Source organism: Cyprinodon variegatus, unplaced genomic scaffold, assembly GCF_000732505.1.
Source record: "Cyprinodon variegatus isolate N-32 unplaced genomic scaffold, C_variegatus-1.0 Scaffold508, whole genome shotgun sequence".
Taxonomy (NCBI): domain Eukaryota; kingdom Metazoa; phylum Chordata; class Actinopteri; order Cyprinodontiformes; family Cyprinodontidae; genus Cyprinodon; species Cyprinodon variegatus.
Window position 1 is genome coordinate 428,304 of NW_015150961.1, and position 20,165 is coordinate 448,468.

General features: G+C 36.3%; 2 protein-coding genes across 3 annotated transcripts in view; both read left to right on the top strand.

Moving 5' to 3' along the window:
* The window catches only part of LOC107094833 (disks large-associated protein 4-like), a 111,166-nt gene extending 107,334 nt beyond the window's left edge, over window positions 1–3,832 (top strand). The window contains exon 11 of the mRNA XM_015390693.1: window positions 375–3,832. Within this exon, the coding sequence (XP_015246179.1) occupies window positions 375–599 (225 nt within the window). The 3' untranslated portion in view covers window positions 600–3,832. The remainder of the gene's footprint in view (window positions 1–374) is intronic.
* A 904-nt stretch (window positions 3,833–4,736) lies between these two features.
* Window positions 4,737–19,091, top strand: LOC107094835 (6-phosphofructo-2-kinase/fructose-2,6-bisphosphatase 2-like). 2 transcript variants are annotated; one of them, XM_015390694.1, is made up of 17 exons: window positions 4,737–4,863; window positions 5,829–6,035; window positions 6,929–7,054; window positions 7,414–7,510; window positions 8,981–9,047; window positions 9,151–9,225; window positions 9,464–9,520; window positions 9,607–9,731; window positions 10,295–10,502; window positions 11,067–11,213; window positions 11,292–11,396; window positions 11,495–11,624; window positions 13,493–13,555; window positions 13,645–13,709; window positions 13,946–14,020; window positions 14,694–14,888; window positions 18,028–19,091. In XM_015390694.1, the coding sequence occupies exons 2-17, from the start codon at window positions 5,945–5,947 to the stop codon at window positions 18,076–18,078; spliced, it is 1,677 nt and encodes a 558-aa protein (XP_015246180.1). In that variant the 5' UTR covers window positions 4,737–4,863; window positions 5,829–5,944; the 3' UTR covers window positions 18,079–19,091. The 2 variants fall into 2 exon arrangements, with proteins under 2 accessions (XP_015246180.1, XP_015246181.1); XM_015390695.1 differs by lacking the exon at window positions 13,946–14,020 and having other exon boundaries at window positions 18,028–19,089.
* The last annotated feature ends 1,074 nt before the right edge of the window (window positions 19,092–20,165 follow it).

Sequence of the window (20,165 nt, forward strand, 5' to 3'; positions counted from 1 at the left end):
GCTCCTGTGTTACAGTGGTTCATTTTATAAGGTAGTAGACTGTTTTCCAGATTAGTTAGGATTCCTGTAGAATACAATCAATGTCATTTGTTAGCATAAGGTCAAAAGTATGAAGATGAGACTGCATAGGATCGTACACATTTTGAACAAAGCCAATCCACTAATCTGTTATTTTTTTCACTGGCTGTCTCTCATTTTTTGTTATAAGTAACTGATATATTATGATGCAACTTTTACTTGTAAAATTGTTTGCAGTTTAAAGGTTATTTAAACTTTTTAATTATATGAACATTTCCTAACATTTAAGCATCATACCAACTTCATGGGTCTTTATTTTGTCTCATATTCTTCAATATGTGACATAATTTCCTCAGGATGAAAACAAGCAGCTTCCATCATCTGTGCCAAAGAAGCAGTCCAAACCCCGACTGTCAACAGGGAAAGACAAAAGTGTAGACTCTGCGGTGGACAAGCAGCGACAAGAAGCCAGAAAGCGGTTGATGGCAGCCAAAAAGGCGGCATCAGTACGACAGAACTCTGCCACAGAAAGTGCTGACAGCATTGAAATCTACGTCCCCGAGGCCCAGACCCGCCTCTGAGAACAAGCCACCATCGATGATAAAACACTCACTTTCAGTTACTCGTTGCCACAGACACACAATTCTGAAATGAACACACAGATGTGTATAACTGATGCACAGAGGCTGATCTTTTAGCAACGCAGCTGATGAAGATGTGAGGATCACAGAGCACCGTAATATTCCAGATAGTGATCCTGCCACCTTTGGACAGAAAAACCTTCACAGATGTTTAATACTATTGTTATTATGTTATTGTTATTATAACTATCTCCTAAAATATTTCAAGACTGTCTTTAATTGTGAAAGTATCTTGAATTAGGACATTCTGTACCTTGTGAACTGAAATATCTTGGCATCCCAAAAGTTTACTTTCTAGGGAAAAAAAAAAAAAAAAATCCCCTCACTGCTGAGTCGACAGGCGAATTGTGGCTGTGCGGTTTACGAGCTGAGCTACCATCCACACACACTCAGGACACACATGCAGGTGTACTCACTGTCCAGAGTCTTCCTGTTCTCTTTCTTTATATTGGCGTATGGTGCAAGCTCTTTACTGTGTTAGGAATACAAGATGGTGTTTGAACCGAAGAGAACCATAGGAAGGCAGTAGCATATATTATAAAAAACACACTATTACAATGTTAATTTTGTAAATGCTGTATACCAGAATAATTGTTAGAAAGAGGTCAGTGTTAAGCACCAAGTTAGTTTTATATAAAGTACATTTACTGTCATGATATATTTGCACTTGATGCAATCATTCACATAGTCCTTTTCCTCTATTATTCCCTTTCACAAACATTCATCACAAGCTGTCAATATCCAATCTTATGTTCATTTCTTTTGCTTTTGAGTAATGGATTCAAGGGAGACTTGCTTAATCAGTGAGCTACAGTGGAATGTATGAAATGCAACTTGATCACTGCACTTTCAGTTCACCTCAGATCAAGTTTGGCCACCTTTATTTTCTTAATCATTCTAACTTTTCACTGCATCCTGATTGGATGTGGGGGACCAAGACATTCACCTCTCAATGTGGTATTCCTTTTCAACCAGGCGGGGGTGGAGGGGGAGGGGACTTTTTCTCACTCCTGAGGAGAATCCTAATAGAAAAGCAATAATTTAGACATTTCAGACCAATCGAAGATGTAGGTATCCATTCTTCAAAATTTATTTTGTTTTGTTTTTTTATGTGAAGGACAAATAAGTTTATTGATGAGCTGCATTGTTGGAATAAAATAAATCTCAGGTTAAACACCTTGATAGATGAACCATTTTTGAATAAAGATTTCCTATATAAGCTTAAATCAAATGGCCAAAACCCCTGAGCTTTAGAAAATGCTCTTCATGCATCAAAGCATGATCAGTGTTCCTCTAACCCCTCCCCCAGTGGATAGTTCTGTGCAGTCTTAAGGTGACTAATGGCATGTCTTTATTTTCAGTTATTGCATTGTGATACATTTTTTTGGTTGAGACTCAAAGTCTAAGGTACAATTAAGTTTTTATGTAATTTCACATATTTTTGACTTTCAACATTAATAAAAAAGTTACATAAACATGTAATTTGATAGATATTTGAAATGCAAGAATTTTTCGCCAACTCCATTTCAGTTTCATTTGCTCACTTTTATATAAAAAATTATTTAAATGTGTTTTGAGTTCAGCTGCATTATTTTCCATGTGCTTTACCTCGGTATGTGACATCCCTCGTCAAATAGTGGTTTGAATCGGAGGAATTTCTGAAGCAAAATATTTGATTTGAGGATTTCGCACCTTTGCAAGTAACCTGTTAAAAATACAATAACTTAGGGCCTAAAGTGCTACATCCAGCAAATATAAAGAAAGGCTGGTTTTGCATATACGTGGTTGTTTAAATACGCTTGATACATTAAAAATAAATGTTAAAAACACATTTTATAAATTCCATATTTATGTATCAAATCAATTCCAATATTAACATAATTATAGATAATGTACATAACATGCTGTTACAGTTGTATTTAAATGACCATGTATATTAATATTTCAAAATTTGTTGATAGAACTGTGGCACCTTTGGCCCTCAATTTGTTTTTTTGTCAATTTACATGGCTTTTTCTTAGAGCTTCCCCTACTGGTGAGTGAATAGAACACTTAGAACATGTGGTTATCCTTTTAGTTAGGAAAAAGGATCAAGCAAATAATGTTGAACTGGGAATACTGATACAACCCTGCAAAATCACTTCTCTTATTTGTACAACATTCAACATTGGACACGCTCACCTCATTGTCCTGAAAAATCATTAAACATCCCTTTGCCACATTTCCTGGTCATCATTCCTGTAATCTTTCCTTATAGCATTCATTATCCAACGGTAATATTAGCTACCAAGTTAATATTACACCAATAGTAAAATTATAGGCATTACAGCATATTTTTTATTACTGTGTAATCTCTGAAAGCATGGCATTTCTTTAATATAACATATACAAAGATTCTTACCAGTGAACTTATAGTATTCCTTTCAATAGGTCTTGCAAATTATCTGTGTGAGGCATTCAGGGTATGTACTGTTTGTTGGCATTCATAAATGGGACAGTTTGTGGAAAGCATTCTCTTTATTTCAAATCATCTTAGAGCCGGATCCCTTTACTTGCCCATACACTGAGAGCAAGACCTCCGATCAGGGATCTTTAGACAGTTTACCAGTACTTCCCGAGTTCCAAAGGGCTACAAAATGGACAAACCGGAAGGTGCAACTCTGGAGGTTCACTTTGCTGATGTGCTTTTCAACCACCGTGTAAGCAAGGCAATACTTTTCCGGCTATGTGATGAATTTATTTATTCTGCCTGCTTGATAGACAGAAACTGAATCATAATTACAGTGCATTCTTACTGCAGAAGCTATCCTTAGTGGCCTCTATTCCATTGGCTGCATATCTGTCCTCAGAGACCCAGTTAGTCAAATAAGCAAAAACTCTAGTTCCAGTTTCCGCTGTCCTGAATAATTTTACACTAGAAGCACATATCATACACATGAAGGGTTGTTTAACGTTACTGTGTATTAGTTAGACACTGTGAGCCTAGTTTCTTTCAAAGATAATAAAGATTTTGTGATTGCAATGATTTATGTGGCACATTTTATGTATAACATAAGATGTAGTATTAAAAAGGAATGCCACCAAATTTTTGTAATGCATATTCTTATTTATGATGTTTCAAGCTAATGAATTGTCTCAATTCTATCAATTATACTTAAACCTGTTGCAGAAAAAACAATCTAGCAAAACAAATCTTTGTGTTTCTAAACTGCTTTGTGTTTCGTTGTTACACTTGCTTTAAAACCAAAAATAAAACAAGGATCAGTAACTGATTTATTTTCTTCACGTTAGCTTATAGAAAATAAAGGGTTTAGTGCACAGATTAGGCCTCTGTGCATTTATATTTTTTTACATAATGTAATCAAGACTGCAGCGGGGAACATTTGGGGAATATCTAATATGACTTGTATTTTAACTTTACAGATTAGTTAAGTTTTTACCTTATTTTGACAAACCTTTGATTGTTTATTCATATTTAATTCATCTGTGAAGTCAAAGGAAAGTATGACTTTTTAGAACAAGATAGAACATTGTAATTGAAAGGGTCAGTTATGTAATACAGTAAAACAAATTAAATCATGAAACTCTAAATCTGGAAATATATTCTAATTGTATATAGGGCAAAATATGATGAAAATCTCACATTTTAGTTATAGTGATCATACCAGTTATTTTGTAAGTGTGTTTTATCCAGCTAAAATATATACATGTTATGATGCAGTGTGAAATTTAATTATGATTTTTTTTATATATTTTGTTATAGTTTGTTGCGTTATTGTTATTTTTACTATTTCTATTTCTGTTTCTAACAATAATAATAATGTGTATTGTGTTTAATTATAATCAGTGTTTCATCAGATCCAGAGATTCGTCTGGCTTTAGTATTAAATTAATATCAATGAATTTAATCTGAAAGAAAATATACGTATATGAACAAGTTTTATGGCCGTGAAATTACACCTCCAATATGGCAGTTACGGTAACGTAAGGCTTTGTTCAATACGTATTCGAATTACTTTATTTTGAAACATTCACCGGAAGAACTACTTTCACTGAAAAGTTCAACTTCCTGTATCAGAAAGGAGGCGGACCTGAAGCCGAGGGGGAAGAAGGGGATGTCAGCGTAGCCGCTTCAGGTCAAATAATAGCATCACTCACTAAAGTGGAGGACACCCCGGCACAATTTACACTTTGGCTCGTCTTGGTATGTTGCTGGTTTCATCTCAGTTGTTATGCTGCGCAGTTGCTTTCTATTTGTAAACGCAGTAGTTTTCAGGACATGTTCGCCTTCATGTACAGTAGAAGCTCCGGTTGTTCGGTACAGTGTGTAACAGGTTGAAAAATGGCAAGAATAGATTCTACTTTTAGGCTTAGATTCAGACATTTGATTCTTTTCATATTGAAATGAGAGAAATTAAAACACCTAGTCTTTACAGTGCTGTTAACACCGCAGCTTTAAACTGTAAATACTCATATATTTACAGTTACATGGGGAAGTTGTAGCTAACACTCAACCGTTGAAGATCACTTTAATTAAGCCTGCTGAGAAGGAACAGAGACGTATATTGTTTCAAAGATAGTTTATAGAAAATAAAGGATAGAGTATATATATATATTTTAATTCTGTATAAATATATGTTATTTTTATTTTGTATAGGTTTGAGGTTTTAGTGCATATATATATATATATATATATATATATATATATATATATATATATATATATATATATATATATTATTCTGGTGACATAAGTGTTGATTTTCTTAAAGTTATTGTTTAACTAAACATTTTATTTTAAGAGAGTTCCCACTTTAGGAATTGTTAACCATACTTGTTAGCAATTATTTTTAGACAGATTTATTTTGTATAAACAAGTGTAAACAAAAAGAAATTTCAATTAAAACAGCTCTAGACAATTTCATATTTTTAAGTGCAGCCTTGAAAACAGTAATAAATACATTAAAAAATAGTAATATAAACATATGACTGTATATTTACAGTTCTAACATTCATTTTTTTAAAAAAAACACATAAATAAAATGAGCATTTATGAAGAATATAATAAATAGCAATTTCAGTTACAAATTGTTTATCTGTGACAATGTAGTCATTGTTTTGCATTTTATTTAACATAAATAATTATCTCTTGTTTTAATGTTCCCTCAGATGTAATATTATGCCAGCATCACGCTGCATGTGACATGTTACAGCACTTTTCCCCGTGACCAGAGATCACTGTCCCTCCACCTGCTGTAACGTTGGGGCGCAGCTCAAGCCCAGTCATGGCTGCCAGAAACCAGAAACCTCCTGCCGATTTAAAAAGCTCAGCTGAAGCCAAAAGGACGGACCAAAAGAACAATGAGAAGAAGTGCTGTGAGTGATTTGTTCCTCTGTTTACCAAAGGCAGAATGCATAACTAAAACTTCTAACCTATTCTTTGTTAAAGGTTGAACTCTAGGTGCCCCCTAGTTGGTGTATTATTTAGCAGGTTCTCTTATGATTTGGAAGTAAATTTCAAAATGCTTGCTTGATAAAGAGTCCCAGCTCTGTGTGCAATGTGTAACAGGATATAATACCATTTCAACCAGTGTGCAATGCTAAATGTCAACTGTGACGCACCATCTCTCATTATTGGTATGTGCACAGTGTGAGTGTATTGGAAAAAAGCATGCACAGATGCATTCACTCAAAGGGGCTGTAAATATTACAATGTCATCAGGACCGTTGTTTCAATGCATTATCCAGACTTTTTTTTTCATCAGGAATGTATGGCAGCTCTAACTTTCAACATCAAGCTTTTTCAAGTTCCTGCGTTTCAGTTCTGAGAATCTTGTGTCAAGTCTGTTCTCGCCAGCTCCTTGTCTGGATAGATTTATCTTTCCCTGTACACTGTAGAGCAGAGAAGGAAAAAAAAAAAGTAACAATATCCACTCCCTGTTCAAGCGTGGAAAGGTTGGAACATTGAACCAAGCCACTGTGCTTTGGAATACAGGGTACAATTAATCATAAACTGCTTCCTAAAAGAGACGATATAATAAACATTACCCAGTTCAAAGACGTGCAGAGGTGACACTGGATCATTACATAACACTCCCACGTCTTGCTTCTAGTGTACGTGCTGTAATTCTTTCATAGTTGTTTATAAAATAAAACAGTTTGGCCTCCACACCTCTGAGCCTGGGCGTTAAAAAAAGTCACACAGATCATGAAATGTTTTTTCCATGATTAAAAGACTAAATACTGTAATTTATGTCTCTGAACTGCAGCTTGGGCCTCCTATATGACCAATTCTCCACTTATGATAGTGATGATTGGATTACCTGCTAGGGGGAAAACCTACATGTCTAAGAAGCTGACACGCTACCTCAACTGGATCGGAGTTCCTACAAAGGGTCAGTACTGAGAAAAAACATGTCTGATCTTCATTCAGAGAAGAACATTTCGTTTAAAAAATAAAGCAAATAAATACAACTAAAACATGATGACATTAGCTCTAATGGTGGTGGTCTACATTGTTTATTTGCCTTCAAGAAATCTTTCGCTTCAGGCTAAAAGGTTTCGGCTATTAGCACGCTCTAGCACTGCTGTGTTGATACTGTAGTTGTACCCTCTGTTTTCAGCTTTAAGGAATGCAGAAGAACCTGTGTAGCCGAGGCAGTTTAAACAAAGATCACTGCCTAGAGAGCGCACAGACTTTAATCCTCATCTCTTCCTCTTTATCTCCTTTTTTTCCTTTTTAAATATCTTGCAGTCTTTAATCTGGGAGCTTACAGGAGAGAAGCAGTGCAGTCATACAAGTCCTATGATTTCTTCAGACATGACAATGAAGAGGCGATGGAAATTAGAAAGTGAGTCAAAAGATCTTTATTGTGCCCACCTCTTAAACCATTACACGTTTATGCTGTTACAACTAGCCTTAATGCATTTTATAGGTATTTTATGTGATAGATAAACACAAACTGATGCTCATTTAGAAGGAGAAAGATACACAGTGACAAAACCATTTGCAAATAAAAATGTATTCTGCTGTAATATCCCTGCATAAAATTGTCACTCTGATTTATTTACCTTGTTAGTGTGGCGCCAGCTGCCATTAGATGTAATCCAATCAGTGAATAAAGTCCACCTGGTGTCATTTAATTGCATAGTACAAAGAGTTATTCACAGGTTTGTTAGAGAACATTAGAGAACTAAAAGAAGTCAAAAGAACAGTCCACACAGGTCGGATGTCTTTTTAGTCAGTGACTACCGGTAGTTAATTAAACAACATCCAACAGAGCCCCAAATTTATAATGCCTCATGCCAAACCATAGTCATTCAGCTAAATTGTCAGATTAAGCCTAAGAAAGAGTAGGATCAGGGTGACACTGGAGGAGCTGCAGAGATCCACTGGACGGGCCTGGGACAGGTTTCTTAGGAGAGAACAAAATGAATTTTTTGTAGGTTTGAAAAGCTAGTGAGAGAAGAAAGGAAGAGATTAGTAGAAGGAAATTAAGGAAGATAGTCTGTCAGATGGTGTGAAATACCTGAGACTAGATAGACCATTTAATTTGTTTGTCTGATGAAAGCACAGAAGTGAAGGTCTGTGACCAGATTTGATGACTTATATCCCCTGAGGTAAAACGAAAGTAAAAGAAAAATCTCAATCTCTAAATTTGCCAAATACATGGTAAACAGATTAAAAATATAATCGCAGCACAGTTGGAGTACTGACCCGGTGCTGAATTTAAATAACCTAGATTTTTATTTATTTTTTTTAAAGATCATGCATAAATAATTGTGTATTTTTTAATTTCCCCTTCACAATTACCACTTTGTAATTTAAAGCATATTTATATGTGTTCAGACATAAAGCGACGCCTAAATCAAGGAATAAACTAACATTAAGCTATTATTGCATCATATCTTGCAAGTGGTAGAGGGTCAGGTTTAAATTATATATGTATTAAAGGTTCTAACCTTTCGTTTTGATCAGCTTTCTATAAAGACACAATTTATTCCAATGTCTTTAAATTGCATCATCTAAAAGGAATAGTTAAAAAGTAAAAAAATATATAGACACATTTTTTGGGCTGGAGTTTCAGATGCTGCTCTTCTGCTCTTAATCTTCAGATCTTTCAAAGGCATACAACACACAATGCTTAGATATATAGTTTAAGATCCATTAAAGAGACTGGATTTCTATTCAGGACTTGGAAAAAACACAGAGAAGTAATGTTTATGCTGGCTTGGAGATATTATTAGACTGTGTGACCTGTTCAAAAGAAGCAAATGCTGGTGTTTTTTTTTAATGTGTTTCTCTTTTTGTGCTTCCATAGACAGTGCGCCTTGGTGGCACTGCAGGATGTTAAGACCTATCTGAATGAGGAAGGAGGCCAGATTGTTGTAAGGAGCTCGTCATATTAATGTTTTGCTTTTTGGTTGTTTGTTTGTGAATAAATATCAAGTTCAGTCCGAGTTAAATCTGATTATTCCTGCTGTTGGTTAGGTTTTCGATGCCACAAACACAACCCGAGAAAGGAGGACACTCATCCTTGATTTTGCAAAGGAAAATTCATACAAGGTCAGAACTACGCTCATGAATGGCGAATAAATACCCACACACTGCTCAGAGTTTATTGTAGCTCCTTTGAATAGTTAACAGACTTTACTGATGAAAAACTCTCAGCTGTCCTAGTTTATGGACAATCTGAAGCTTCGCTGGGTTTGTGCTGTGGCCCTTATTCACAGCTTATTTATTAATCCCATTCACAGTATGCCACACAGCAGAGATAAGATTTTTTACACTATCTTTGTTTCAGGTGTTTTTTGTGGAATCATTATGCGATGATCCAGATGTCATTGCTGAAAACATTCTGGTAAATATATTATTCTTTGTTTATCCAGTGAAAGGCCCAATCTGTAAATGTTAAAACATCGCTCTGAATCATCTTTTCAAATATAGGAAGTAAAGGTGTCCAGCCCTGATTACCCTGAACGGGACAGAGAAAGCGTCATGGACGATTTTCTAAAGAGAATCGAATGTTATAAAGTGACCTACCAGCCTTTGGATCCAGACGAACACGACAAGTGAGATCTCATTCTCTTTTTATCATTGTTATTCTTGTGGAAGAAGTTTTGGTTTTTCAGTATTTCATTCATGTAATTTACCTGAACCTTTTTTTTTTATCATTTGTAGATTTTAGATGTTTTTTGTGTTTAAAAAAAAAAAAAACATAACAGGTTTGTTCTTGTTACCATTGTTTAAAAAAAAAAAGTGTGTTTTTCCTACTTTGTCCAACAGGGGGAAACAGCAGCTCGGTTAAAGAGTAAATGTCCTAACCTGTCCAAGTTCTGGCAAATGGTTTACATTCTTTTATGTTTAAATTCTTTATTAAAAACTAAAATTGTGAGTTTTAATGTATGTTTTTCATCTAACTAAAATAACACCTTAGTTTGTAATTTGAAAATATAAGTGTGTTTGTGTGGTATCTTACATCTTGTTTACGTTGGAGCCTTAGAAGACTTTTAGACAACACAGGAAGGAAAGATATCTACTTTTTAACCTTGGTGGTGTCTCCGTGTCTTGTCTTGTCTTGTGTTTCTGTAAATATTTATGTTTGACTGCTATTTTTTTTATCTATGCCCTGCAGGAACCTGTCCTTCATCCAGGTCATAAATGTCGGTCGCCGTTTCCTGGTGAACAGGGTGCAGGATTACATCCAAAGTAAGATAGTCTATTATCTGATGAACATCCATGTCCACTCCCACTCCATCTACCTTTGCCGGCACGGAGAGAGCCAGCACAATCTGGAAGGACTCATTGGAGGCGACTCTGGTCTGTCAGAGAGAGGAAAGAAGGTGCTTTTTTTACTTCATGCTTTTTTTTTAACTAAAGGAATTGCAGTTATCACCCATATAAATCTCTGAAATATGAAGGAAAGACAAGAGAGGTGTTTGCCAGATATAAACCGATACATTGGCCAATATTAGCATTTTTATTTCTTTATCCGCACCGGCCGATACATGCATCATTTGCCTATTTCTTAGTGACACCATACTTTAAGATCACATAAGGCGCAGGTTTAAAATTGTTTTTGATTGTGTAATTTTGTTAATATTAATTCCTTCATAGTCTGGAAAAGAACAGAATTTCAAGTAAAGATGAAATAAGATTTCCATTTCAAGACTTTCATAGTCTGTTTGTTCCATCCATCCATCCATCCATCCATCCATCCATCCATCCATCCATCCATCCATCCATCCATCCATCCATCCATCCATCCATCCATCCATCCATTTAATTTAAAGCCTAACCCTGTGGATTCATGTGCTGTATATGTATCACCTGAAGCCATAATTATAACCTAATTGCTGACATGTTTTGCTGTCAGTCTAACTGTTCTTGTATCCTTTCTTTCACAGTTTGCTGTGGAGCTGAAAGCTTTTGTGAAAGAACACAAGCTGTCTGATCTGAAAGTCTGGACCAGTCAGCTGAAGCGCACCATTCAGACTGCAGAAGAGCTGGGTGTTCCCTATGAGCAGTGGAAGATTCTGAATGAAATTGATGCTGTGTGTGTCCTTAGAAACCTTCTGAAGTCACCGATCCACACAGAAAGACGCACCTGATTGATGCTTTCTGTGTTTCAGGGAGTGTGCGAGGAGATGACCTATGCTATGATTGAGAAGAAGTATCCAGAAGAGTTTGCTATGAGAGACCAGGACAAGTATCATTACCGATACCCTGGTGGAGAGGTAACAGCCTTTTATTTTCTCCTGAAGAAGCTTTAAATAATAATATTCTACTGGTCATGCTGCTTTTAGCAAAATATCTGCTGCTCATGTCTTTTCAGTCCTACCAAGACCTGGTCCAGCGTCTGGAGCCGGTTATCATGGAGCTGGAACGGCAAGGCAATGTTCTGGTCATCTGTCATCAGGCTGTCATGCGCTGTTTGCTCGCCTACTTCTTGGACAAGGGCGCAGGTTACATGCATTAAGAAATGGCTCTGCCTTACATTAAATGTGTTAAGTTTAAAATGGGAGTTTCATATGGTAAACCAACACAAAGGAAGGCAAATGAAAATCATAAATAGCTTTATTTGTTTTGGATAAAAGCTGAAAAGTGTGTAGTAAATTTTATATTTAGTCCTCCTTTGACTCCATGCTTTGTAGAACCACACTCTTCTTACAGCTTTAAATCTCTTTGGATCTCTACCAGCTTTTCAGATAAGTACTAGAATCATGTTCTCAAACAAGGTCAGACTGAACGAAGAGTTTATTTCAACATCAATTACAAGTTCCGCCAAAGCCCCTTAATGTGATTGACTGCTGGAATTTGATTTTGACCCTTTTAAAGTCCTGCATTTGTCTTGAACCTTTGCCTCAGTCTTCTAAATCTTTTGCAGTCATTTGGAGGTTTCATCATCCGTTGCCCTAGACTTGAGCTCCATCAAAAATAAACCATCAACTCTAAGTAGCTGCAGAATATTTTTCAAACCACCTGTTATTTTCCATCCAGCCTACAATAATGTGCTACCTTGTGCTGTCCAGTAAAAAGTGAAACATTTCCAGGTTGTATAATAAGCTCTGCAAGGCACTGCAACAGATGAAAAGCCAAACATCTGTGTAAAAAGAGGGGCTGAATATCATTACATCACCAGACATTTTGTGGTTTAAGAGCTGCACCTTAATGACGTGGACGTAGTTTTAGAAAAGTCTGTAACTTGCTAAAAACAGCTTTTAACAGCTCCATTGTGCGATTTAATAGAGATGTTTTTTATATTACTGAGGTCATGTGCAGACTTCAACAGACTGCTGCAGAACAATAACACTGGGTGGTGTTTTGATATATTACAGGCAGGAACATACTGTTTTTTTTATTTTTTTTTATTTTTTTTTGTAGTTAACCCATTACTTCTAAATTGATTATAAACAGGCTTTAGTGATTGGGTTATCAGGTAGTTAAGTCTTTCTATCTTGGGATTGTTTGCATAAAGCTCAAGAATGCAGAGAAAATAATACTTTCTCCATAATATTTGGGTTTTTCTGTTTTTTTTTTTGTTTGTTTTTTTATTATTTGTTTTTACTAGACTCCCTGAATCTGTTTTATTTTATTTCTTGAAATATGAAAACCTTTTTTTTGCGTCTTTGCGTATACATACTTCTATTTGATGTAGTGATTTAGTTATTACATTTGAATCTACATTATTTTTTAAAACGTAACCCTATAAATGAACACCCAAGGGGCAAATATCAGGAAACTTCAAAATAAAAGGTTTAAAGTCAGGGGATTTTCATAGAAAAATAAACATAATTCTTTGTATAAACTCGCTCTAATGTCCACATTCTTCACACCAGAAACAAAAAAGTCACACCAGTCTGTGAAGCAAAGCGTTCATTTGTATATGATTAAATAATGACAATTCTCTGTTCTTACATAGCAACAACAACCTCAACACTTAGGTGTCGTGAATACTGTAAAAACAAGAAAAAACTAGACAAAGGGAAATATCAGGATTATTCCATACAGTTTCTTTTTGTGAGTAGAGCTTAAATGCATGTGTTGTCATCATCACAGCTTTATTTCTGTGCTCGGTTAGATGAGTGTGCAAACCAAAGATTGTGCTCTGCTCTGACTGGTATTTTGTCTCAATATACTCCCACCAGTGGGCATGTCGCCCTGCAGACTTAGTCACAGCAGTGTGTTGCTCAGAGCAGCAGAGCATGGGTGTGCCTTCCTAAGGAAGAGAGAAAAAATAAACATTTATAAGATGAGAAACTGAATAATAATAAATAAAACCAAAGCCTGACCTTACAAGTCTTTTTTTTTTTTACTACTTTCTCTGGCTTAGACGATTTACCCTACATGAAATGTCCCCTGCACACTGTCCTCAAACTCACCCCAGTGGCTTATGGTAAGTCATCATTTGGCTTGTAAGGAAATCAAACATCATCTTTCCTTGTTTTCATTGTGATACATTTTTGCTCTCTCTGCCTCTACTAGGATGTAAAGTGGAGATGTTCGATCTAAAAGTGGAAGCTGTTAACACTCACAGGGACAGACCTCTGGTAAGTTATTTTAACTAAAGCAGTCAGGCAGGAGCCTCACTTCAAGGAAAATGTGGGCTGCTGCAGAGGGCAGCTTGCTGACACAGGAGAACTATTGTTATAAATCCAACCAAAATAATACCCTGCAGTATCTTATCTGCTAAAAGAAGACAGATATCCAGCCAGCCAGGCTAAGGTACCATCCAATTGAAATATTTTATAGGGCTTGATATTTATGGAAGTATTTGTATTTCCAGACTTCATTCTCCATCCATCCATCCATCCAACCATCCATCGATTCATCCATCCATCCATCCATCTCCATACACGAAGTTGGTGTTTTTCTGCATTTATCCATCTCTCCATCATCTCTTTCATAGACTCATATTACCACACAGCATCCATACTTTAAAACTGGGATAGTACATTAAGACTTATAGTGTGGAATTTTAGAATAAAAAATAAAGTACATTTTAAGTAATTTTAGTCAGTCAAGACTAAATCTTCTACCAACATATGGGTCTGTGGCCAGTGTGAAGGTCTTCTTATATTTTTCATCTGACTGCCTTTATTGAGTTTATTTTAAACATCAGCTTATGCTTTGTTTAAATAATATATTATTGAACATTAGCAGTGATTTGGATGAGTGTATCCCAGAATAAGTTTGGGTTTTATCAAGATTAGACAATTCCAAACAAAAACTTTTTTGATTGTAATGAATCCGATCATTCCTCTGACATACGTCTGTCTGCCTTCTTTTACTGATAAACGACAAGCAGACATTTTCACTGCTTCTGAAGTTTGTTGTGATTGGCTGCTAAGTGTTAGACAGAGTGGGTGTTAACCCAGAAGCACATTAACTGAGAAACCTCTTGTTAATTGCAGTGAGGAATATCCTGTCTACTGAAACCCATATGGCAATGACCTTTCTATTTCTGACTGTTTTAGCCACAAAAACAAATGACTGATTTACCCAATCTCATCTTTGTGCTCCTGTTTCAACAGAACAAAGTGAAAACGAACACCATGCCGGCACCTTTGTTCCGTAGGAACAGCTTCGATCCGCTGTCCAGCCAAGACCAAATTAAACGGCCGCGTCTGTTCAGCATGGGAAGCCTCACACACTCACACATGTTCCCTTCTTTCCCTGCCTCACTCTTTTCTGATGTGTCTGAGGGAGCTGAACTGCTGCAAAATGAGGTCAGTGTCTATCACAAATGTTACTGTTGTCTTTCAGCGTGCAAAGGTGGACTTTATTTAAACCAGCAAAATGTCAGCCACATAGACTAGTAAACTAGCCCCACCTGCCAGCAGCCAAAATAATTTTTGCCTGCGAGTTTCGGGGTTTTGAGTGCGTGACAACAAAGCTGTGCGACGCTGGAGAACGCACAACAAGGAAGATGGCAACAACTATTGAACAGTAGCATTCACTGCGGCAGCAGCAGCTTTCAATGGAGCGCTCCATTGAAAGTTAAAACTTCTCTTTTCTGATGCTGCTGTTCAATAAAAGTATATTTTAAGATCATTATACTTCAAAGCGTCACTATATGTTCCATTTACCTATTTAATGCCTAATTAAAAAAACGATTTCCCAAGTTAAGAGGACCGCGTCAACCAGCAGACCTCCGAGGCTAACGTCAGCCAGGGCTAACCACAGCCCGTCTGCAGCCGCCCTCTCGCAGCATAGTCGTGTGTGAAGGACCGCTGGCTCTGATGGCGATTTTTGACTCAGCTTTGGAAACAGTTTTGGAAGGATTAGACTTGGGGTTTTCATTGAAACGTAAACAGGAAGAGGTTCTACACTCATTCATTTTTGAGAAGGACGTATTTGCCGTTTTACTGACAGGCTGTTTGTTTACACCCCCCCACCAGCTTCCTGCTGCGCTTACTGCATCACAGTCAGTTGCGCTCATTGGTCAGAGCGTTGGCCAATACACACAGACATGGTTTGAAAAACAACGGGTTGTTCTCATCAACAATCTTCTGATCTCTCAATCATCGGGGCCAGACTAAATAACACTAATCTCACATTTAGTCTGCTTTATCACGCTATCCTCCACAGTGTTTTAGAGTATATTTGTAAAATGGCTATAAGAATTAATTTGAAGAAGAACAACATAAAAAAAAATCACATATGACCTATATAATTACATTTGCATGTATAGAAACATTTGATAACGCACACAAAGCTGCTCTAATAATCAGGTATACTCTACAATGAGTGGAACATTGGACACAAACTTTTTGATCATCAGAAGATGAAAAACATTAGGTAGATATGCAAATGTGATCACTTACCATCAGCAATTTGAAAGAGATAGCAGCTGAGATTTCTGCATCTACATTTAGTGTACAAAAATGTCTGGTGTCATTGATATGAGAAGGAGGCATTTAGGGTAATGACTAGATAGAGAAAGTCCTCTATTTGCTGTCATTTGACTGTCAGGAATTAAATAGTAGAATATATATTATCTTTTGGGCCTTGGGTGTTTTGCGTGTCCTTGAATTTTTTGTTTATACTTTAATCATTTGTTAGATCAAGTTGTATAGTGGCTTGCAACAAAAAAAAAAGGAAATAATGATTTATGGAAATACCTACAGAATTTGCTCCTTTATCACAGGAAATTTTGTTTGTGTGAACTGTGGTATAAGGAGTTAAAATTTTGTCATGAAATAAACAGCTTCTCTCTGGATGTCGCCACATAATTGCTGCTTTCCAATAAACTGTGGTGCTGAAAGAAATCTGCAGCAGCTACTTCTCACCTGCCTTTGTCTTCATCAGGTTATGCATCAACACAATAATCAGTGGTTGAAGCAAATAAACACATAACATACATCTTCCATCCATTAAAATAAAGAGGTTTTTGTCCACAAGGTGTGTGTAGAAAAACAGGGAGACAGAAGCATCCTTCTGCAATGCATTTCTTACAGTAGGAAATGCATCTTCTCCACCTACTAATTATACCTGCCATCTGTGCACAGTGCTGTTACAAAATGTGGCTGTCTTTTAGACGCACAAAATAAATTTAACCTGCTCTCGCTGTGACAGTGAGTAGCACCCCCAAAAACCACAGTTAAATAGAGCAGTCCAGACCACTTATCCATGACCCACACAATCGTGGTGGATCACTTTCAAAACACCCACTATTTGCAAGGGATTTTTTTGTTTTTTCTGGAAAAAGAGTTTAGGTTTTTATTTGGGATCTTAGTTGATCAGGCCCTATGCATTGAAACATCACACCAAACATTCCTATTTTATAGCCACACAAGGCTCTTTGGCCATCAGAGTTGACCTAAACAGTCTTTAAAATGTTTTTTTTTTTACTCTGACAGGGCTTACTACTGTATTCCTTGTGGTTTCCTGTGGGTGTTTGTGTAGGAGTTAACCGCAGTCAATTCAGTTCTTGTGTAGCTGAAGTAATGGCAGATTTATTTTTTTATTTTTTGTGGAAGTCAGTGAGAGCAGAATTCCTGCAGGAGTTTATTTTGCCACTCACTTTGTTCAGACAAATCATGGGCTAAATCTCCTGGAACACTGAACTGCTTATATAGTTTTAGACTTTAGGTTTGCTTTTTGGAAATTAGAGAAATTGGGCAGAAACCTTCAGCAGCTATAGACATATGTGAGGTTAGATTTCCAATTGTGTTTATAATGCAAAGAAGAGGGATTGGATGGTATCATCATTAACCAGTTTGTTTAAAGATCAATCTGAGGCCAGAAGTAAATCAGTTGAATCATTGCATATTTTGCATATCTTTAAGGGACCACCTTAGAAAACTGAAAGAGGGACCTGATCAGCTGCAGGTTGTTGGATCCAGATACTGTCTGGTCCCAAGTAGCCCATTAAAGTAGTTTGCAAAAGTTTAATACACCTAAAACTGTATCCAACTTTTGTCAAATTAAAACCCTGATTTAGAAAACCATATTGTGGGCCTGCAGCGTAAACTCCCAACAGAATACATAAATATTTGTTGTTGCGACGTGAAAAAGATGAGAAAAACTGAGGAGTAAGTCAGCCTGCACAGAATGTTACTTAAAGTTTGTGAATCAAGTTTTTGAAGTGAATAATTCAATATTCAGGCTATTTCAGGATAAATGACATGAGTGTTTCCAGTGTTATTGCATGTGTCGTTGCCCACAAAGTGACCTTTATTAACATGGCTGCACTTCTAAACCCCTGAAAGTGCCAGGAAATATGTCTTACTCTGGCTACAACCCTCAGAGTTCAAATATTAACTCCTGTTCAGTGCCAGTCAAAACAAATACTGCTTCCCTGTTTGGTTCTGTTGCTTGATTTAATGCTCTCCACTCTTCTACCTTCTCTTTTCAATCTGGCAGGACCCTGTGAATGGCTGTAGCACTCCAGATACAGAAGAAAAAAACACATAAGGAGGTAGTTTCATCTAATCTACCTCAAGAAACACCCGTCTCCTTCACATCAGCGTTTCCATGCCTTCCTTCTACCAACCAAGGCTGGTTCCTGTGTGAATGTCCAAGTTTCGTGGATCATCGGTTAAATTTTCAGCTTTCATATTCCTCTCCTGTATTAAGAGCATGTATTTGTTGAGTTAAACCTTTGTGTTATTTTGGGTGTGTTTGTTTAAGCATGGTTTTGCACATATATGTACGAGCTCACAGCTTCTGAATGATATTTTATCTGCACTGTGATCGTGCCAAATGCGCAAAAAGATTTTTAGACTAAACTTGGAATGTCATAATCTTTAACTGAGTCAGTATAAAAGAGAAGAAAAGGGCCTCTGCAGAAACAGCCTTGATTTGTCCTCTGATAGCTTTTCTATTTTAACTTTCATTTGTAAACATTCCATTGCATTGTGTATCCTTCCTTATTGTAATCTGACTGTGAAGTAATTATTCTCTTTTAACCGTGATTGAAGCTCATGCAGCTGCTTTTGTTAGATTCAGCACACAGACACAAGCTCTAAAAAAGGATTAAACACTGTCTGGCCCTTTAAAAGTGCAAGAGGTACTTTAACTTTGCTTTAGTCAGAAAACAATTCAGTTATTTCTATCTGTGTTGTGTTTGAATGTATCCTTCATTTTATATTAAGACTCCAAAGATATAAACCCTTTCAGAGACTTCAGATTGATTCAAAGAAGTGTCAAAATGTTCATTAATGCTGGAGTTTTGTTGATGTTTGTAAATTCCATTTTGCAGCAAATCTGTAAATTGAAACAGTGCCTTTATTTAGAGTAAGAGTCTGTTAAGAATAGCAATTACTTGGACTTAAAGGTCTACAATTAGCTAAATTGAATTTATGAATGAAAACAATAGTAATATATTTGTTAATTTTTAAAAAGAGCTTTAAATTTTGCACACAATTATTTAAAAAAAAAGGGGAATTTTATTGTAATTGCAAACTGACTGCCGATTTTGAAATAAAAAAATCAAGTTATCCTGAAAAGCTGAACTCATTGGGTGTAACTTGAAATCCAGACACGCATCACCAGGTTCAAACCAAAGAGTGTCGTTTCTGTGTGTTTATAGCATCTGCAGACAAATCTGGTTCCCTCAGGAAAGAAAACACCAAATGACCTCAGAACAATCAGTGGTTTGCCCATTTCCTGTGAAGAACAAATGATGCAAGTTATATGCAACTGTATCACCTCTAAGTCTATAAAAAACAGCAAATATAGACCACAAAGCTGCCCCATAAAAAAAAAAAAAATTATTTAAATGAAGTACTTTGATCAAAGCATTTGAGTCACAATGGAAATGTAAAAGAAAACATAAATGATCAGTTTTCCTGGAAGTTCATCTTAGATTATTTTGACTCCTGGGATTGTCCTTGAACAAATGGATCTTGATTAAGAGATGTAAACAGTTCTCCCTTCTATATCCGTCATGGTCATTTGAATACTGTGATGATAAGCATATTAGTGTATTTTACAGTGGCTAAGCATCATGGTTTATCTAAGATGGCAGTAATTGGGCTAGTTAAAATATATGCTGTAGGACTATTTTGTGGTAAAATGTCATGACAAATAAGAAAAGGAAATAAAGAATTTACTGTGCAGAGCTGTTAAGCTTTATATCAAGCAACCCAATCCATCTGTTTAGATCAGTATGATATATTAACCAGCTCTTGAAGCATGAATGCCCTGTAGCTCTCTTTGTCTGATAGTCATGGGGTGGTTATTACTATAGATAAAGATTATTTATAGTGTTGATATAAAGCACTAAGGACCAATGTGTTCCCCTGAAAGGACCTTCAACTTTCAAATACCATTTAATCTTTTAGCCAAGTGTAACCAAGTAGTGTAAAATGTTCAGGTAAAAGAGCTTGAATGGTCTAAAAGGCTAAAACTGAAAGATACCTCAGCATTTCTTCAACAGTGAACATATTTTTTGCCACTTATGGCTACCTAAAGTAAAATAACACATCCTTTTTCTTATTTTGTCACATTACTACTATCAGCTCCAGGGATGTATAGGTATTTCATCATCATGGGATGAA